Source organism: Pangasianodon hypophthalmus, chromosome 6 (genome assembly GCF_027358585.1).
Source record: "Pangasianodon hypophthalmus isolate fPanHyp1 chromosome 6, fPanHyp1.pri, whole genome shotgun sequence".
NCBI classification, from domain to species: Eukaryota; Metazoa; Chordata; class Actinopteri; order Siluriformes; family Pangasiidae; genus Pangasianodon; species Pangasianodon hypophthalmus.
In genome coordinates, this window is record NC_069715.1 from 227,501 (window position 1) to 232,500 (window position 5,000).

The following is a 5,000-nucleotide window of genomic DNA, read 5'->3' on the forward strand; positions in this document are numbered from 1 at the left end:
GACCGCTAGACGTTCTAGAACGTTCCGGACTCTCTGGAAGCTGGAATAACTGTGTGAATGATGTGTTTACTGCAGCAGAACAGGAAAAGCCGGCGCTGTCCGTCACGCCGTCCTCCGCTTCAGAACCTAAACATTCCCCACACACTCCTCCCTCTCTTCCTCCTCAACTCCTCGACACACGGAGATCCGTTCTCCGCGACGATTCGGAAACTTCCAGATCATTTGAATCGGTGATGGAGGGTAAGGCCTTGACGGGAGCAAGGGATTTTGGGTAATGCTGCTGCTAGCGATCATCTCTCTAAAGCTAGCTGTTAAAATACAAAAACATGGAAACGCACACACACGCACACACACACACACGCACACACACACACACACACGCACACACACACTGATGTGTTTAGTTAAGCAGATTGAAACTCATTCCATTTTACTGTTTTGTATTTTAATAGCTAACTTCCTCTTTAGCTGTTAGCTTAGCGAGGCGACGTTAGCAGCAGCGCTCAGGTCCCCACAGCTTACATGTCAGTTTATTTTCTTCATTTGTTCTTTCAGTTTTTTTCCTTCAGTGGAGCAACATGTCTTCTTTCTGTTCTCTTTTATCTGCTTTTTCTCAGTTCCTTTACTGTTTAGTTCTTGATTCTACTTTTCTTTCTCGTTCTTTTGTTTTTCCTGAAAGTCTTCCGAAGGCCTTACGCAGACCAGCACTGTTCCCGCTTCAGTTACTAACACTCGCTCAGTTTCTCTCGTGGACACTAACACACTCGGAAGACACGCTTCCTCTTCTCGATATGATCAGGTATCTGGGGCTGAACGCTAACAAACTTTACTCCTGGAACTCTTAAAGCTTTTAACGGCTGAGTGGACGACGTCTTCTTCACTAACATAATCCTGTTATATGAGCTGCTAGCTTCCGGCTAATCCGATTCTCTCATCTGCTCTGGATGCACTTCTGCTCCGTAGGGCTGGATTACCTTCACACGTCTTCATGAGTATAAAGTTTAAATAAATCTCAGGAAGTGAGCGAATGCCTGCTGGGGGGAGGTGGAGGAGGTGGAGGTGGAGGAGGTGGAGGTGAAGGAGGAGCTCTCCACTCTGTGTGTGTGTGTGTGTGTGTGTGTGTGTTCAGTGTGAGTTCACACGGCGTTGTTGTGTGTTCGCAGGCATTTGGGAGATCCAGTCGGCCGACTCCAACCAGCTGGTGCACATGAACATCCTGATCACGTGCGTCTTCGCTGCGTTCCTGTTGGGGGCGTTCATCGCCGGCGCTGTGGTCTACTGCTACCGAGACGTCTTCCTGCACAAGAAGACGCGCAAAATCCACAAAGCGGCGCACAGTAAAGACGAGGAGTCGGCACCGTCACGCACTGACTCCACCGGGAGCTTCACCAAGCTGAACGGCCTCTTCGAGAGTCCGGTGAAGGAATTTCCCAGCGCCATGGAGGAGGCGAGGATCTACTTCAGCGGAGACAAAGATGAAAAGAACCCAGAATCCAAGACCATCATCCTCAGCAGGCAAAACCCGGAGCTGGCGGCGTTGCCCACGCCCGAGTCGACGCCGGTGCTCCACCAAAAGGGGCTGCAGCCGAACAAGAGCCAGTGGGAAAAGGCACAAGGGAAAACGTGTGTGTCTCGGAAAGAGGCTCCGCCCAAAAGCCCACAAAACCCCAGCATCCCAAGTGCTGTCGTGCTTCCAAACGCAACGCACGAGAAAACCGTCCCGAGCAGCGACACTGGCAGCGTGAAGTCGGTCCATAAAGAGCGGCGGCGTTCCGTAGACGCTAGAAACACACTTAACGAGCTCCTGAAACATCTTAACGAGGCTAACGAGGCTGAGACAATAAACGCCAACCCTAAAGCCATCATGGCCGACACGCCACGCCCTCGCCCGCACCTGATGCTCGAGCCCATGGGGAACTTAGCAGAAATCCCACCCAAAGTTCCAAGTCGGGAAGCGTCACTTTATTCCCCGACATCCTATTCCCCGCCCTCATCCTACTCGGCTTCGTCCTATTCGCCGTCGTCCTCGTTACCCAGACACAGTCCCACCAAACGCGTGGACGTCCCGTCCGTGCCCACGTCACCCACCGGACAAATGGGGACCCTCGATAGGCAGCGTTTCCAGCGCGTCGGCTCCGCCCACCGCCATGCCGGATCATCCGGCGCTGTGGTGGTGCGTCACTCCAGTTTCAACCGAGGTGCGCTGGCTCCGCCCACACCGCCCTCCAGGATGGACTCGCAGGGCATCTCGAGGCAACACAGCTACAGCGGATACGGATCACTTCCTCGGACTTCTGTTAAACGAACGGCGTCGTTAAAGCCGGACGTTCCGCCCAAACCCGGAGGATTCGTACCGCAAACGAGGCCCGTAAACAAATACAGCTACTGAGCCGAGGACCAATCACGCACTCCGGAGAACGCAGGCCAACGATAAAAAGCTGTTTTGGCTCAGATGAGGACAGTAAAAGAAACATGGCTACTGAACGGAGTGGGAATTAAACGTAGTGAAGGCAGGAATACGGCCAGTTACTCCATAAACGAGTGAAATGACGGGATTTAACGAGGGCGGGGTTTGAGGAACTGTTCCAGGAGACACGGCGAGCGCAGGAAGTATGACAGAAACGTCTCCACGTGAAGCTGATCCTCTGCGAGACCGAGCGAGAAATGAAACTCTGCCGAGACGAACGGATCCGTGGGATGTTTACGTCACAAACGAGGGAAGTTTAAATGCCTATAAATCAGAAACAAAACGGTGGAACATTGAAAGAGCCAATGAGCAAAAACGTTGACCTGCGAGGCGGCAGGGACGTCTGAGGTCAAAGGTTAAAGGTCATGTGGGATTAACCTGTTGCAGGAATACTTGAAATATGTTTCTTGTTAACCAGCATCGATTAAAAATAAATACGTAGGACTGAGGAAAAGCTGTGCATTCGACTGGAGGAATGATGCGAGGTGGTGACGTGTGTCATGGCGACGGGAAACGTTACGAATTTACGTAGTTACAACGTTCCACAAACGCTCCGAGGATGCACTTACAGCTGGCTTCTCTCCAGCTCCGGTTATTACTGTCCTAAAACTAAACCGTTAACATTACTGTGTGTGTGTGTGTGTGTGTGTGTGTTTCTGTGTGTGTGTGTGTTTCTGTGTGTGTGTGTGTGTGTGTGTGTCCATGTGCCTGCTCTGAACTTTTTGTTTTATTTTTTTAAACTCACTGGGAAACATTTCAATAATTTGCTGCTACTGAGTTTAGACGAACAATGGTATTGTGTGTGTGTGTGCATGTGTGTGTGTGTGTGTTTCTGTGTGTGTGTGTGTGTGTGTGTGTGTGCATGTGTGTGTTCAGCCACTGAACAGCAGTTTATTATTTCATTATTCAATCTGAGAAACACACTGAGGTCGAATTTTTCATTTATAAAACTCCTGAATTTCAGTAATTTAAATAATCGTAGTCGATCTGCGAGACGTCTGTAGTTTTGCACTGGAGCTACGAGGCTAATGTAGCTAACACGTAGTGGAAGCTTATAGCTACCACTTTAGCATTGTGCTAAATAACTGCATGTCTAAAATGTCTAAAACACACTCCGTGTTCTAATGAGCTGTTATATTAACCTCCAGATTTCCACCCAGACTCGGCCGTTACAGAATCTGAATGAATTTGCGCTTGTAATCACTGTAACAGCTACCGCTGTGTCCTAGCAACCAGTCATGCCGGTAATGACGACGACTGTAAATATATAAATATATAAATACGGACATTTCAGAGGCAAGTGTGTGTTCTGTGCCTTACCGAGAAACACTCGCTGTGGATTTTCATTTCCTTAAAATCATTGCACATTTAATCATGAGAAGAATGAAAGGAAAAGAGAAAAACAAGAACGATGACAATAATAATAATAATAATAATAATAATAAAGAATAATTTTGCCTGCAGAATGTATTGCATTTAATGTCGAGAATCGCCTTCACTCCGCTGTTTACGACTCGATGCCCAGAGACGACTTTATTCTGTTTAATTCTCTTAAAAATAACAAGTTGTTTCTTGTGTTTAAGATGCGTACGGCTGAAACGCTAGCTATAGCATTACCATTAGCCTGTTAGCGGGGGGTTTAATCCACAGCCAGGCGACGGAGAGGAAACATTAGCGGAGCATTGATTGTTTTTCTTATGCTGCAGTTTCACTGATTTGTTATTAAAATGTTTTTGAACATGCTGCTCAGTGATTCATCTCTAAATCTAATCACACGTTCAGATTATTATATAACTTATATTTATGCAATTAAACGTCACATGGAGGAAAACCGGAGTGGTTGTGGAATAAACCCCACAGAAACCATGTTAGCTAGCTAGTGCTAATCCTGCAGCTACGTGAGAAGTTTCGCTTTAGCGCATCCACACGGCTGACGTTCAGCTTCGTGATGTCGAGATAACGGTACAAAAAAACAATCATCAATACCTTGGATTTAAATACAAGATTAAATAAAAATAAATTTTTGCAATTAAAGTTATTAACTAAAATCGTATTGCTGTAATTAACTTGGGAAGAAAAAAGAAAGAAAAATCCATCGTTGTTGTTGTTTTGCATGTGTGTCTCTTTACAAAGGTGTTTAGGTCTGATTTGTTTACATTTGATTAGACGTGTGCCGATCATCACCTGAACGTTAATCTGATATAATCGCCGTATTACCGTGTGTTCAGAAGCTTTCAGAAGACGTGTGTCCTGATGTTCAGGGGCACAGACGCTAAAATAAGCTCCGCCCCCACGGCGATATCGTGTGTGTGTCTGATTTTCGGCCACGCCTCCACCTGGTGATGTACGCGCTGTAGCTGTATTCGCATTCTAAACGTTCACACCGCAGTCACGTCCGTGCACAACAACAAACGCAACTCGTTTTATTTTAAACGCTAAGACTGTGCGGAAACTGGCTGTTTGTTTGTTTTATGTTTTTTTTTTTTTTTTTGTTCCTCCAGAGTATTTTAACGTGTAGGTCTGTTGCGAAACC

The 5,000-nt window shown here is 47.0% G+C and overlaps 1 protein-coding gene across 12 annotated transcripts in view; it reads left to right on the forward strand.

Moving 5' to 3' along the window:
• The window catches only part of sema6dl (sema domain, transmembrane domain (TM), and cytoplasmic domain, (semaphorin) 6D, like), a 37,075-nt gene that overhangs the window by 31,973 nt on the left and 102 nt on the right, over positions 1-5,000 (forward strand). For 5 of the 12 annotated variants that reach the window (XM_053234735.1, XM_053234739.1, XM_053234733.1 and 2 more), the window contains 2 exons: positions 76-240; positions 1,164-5,000. The exon at positions 1,164-5,000 is cut by the window's right edge and continues 102 nt beyond it. In XM_053234735.1, coding sequence (XP_053090710.1) covers positions 76-240; positions 1,164-2,389 — 1,391 coding nt within the window. In that variant the 3' untranslated portion in view covers positions 2,390-5,000. The remainder of the gene's footprint in view (positions 1-75; positions 241-1,163) is intronic. The other 7 variants (XM_053234741.1, XM_053234742.1, XM_053234743.1 and 4 more) reach the window with 2 other exon arrangements.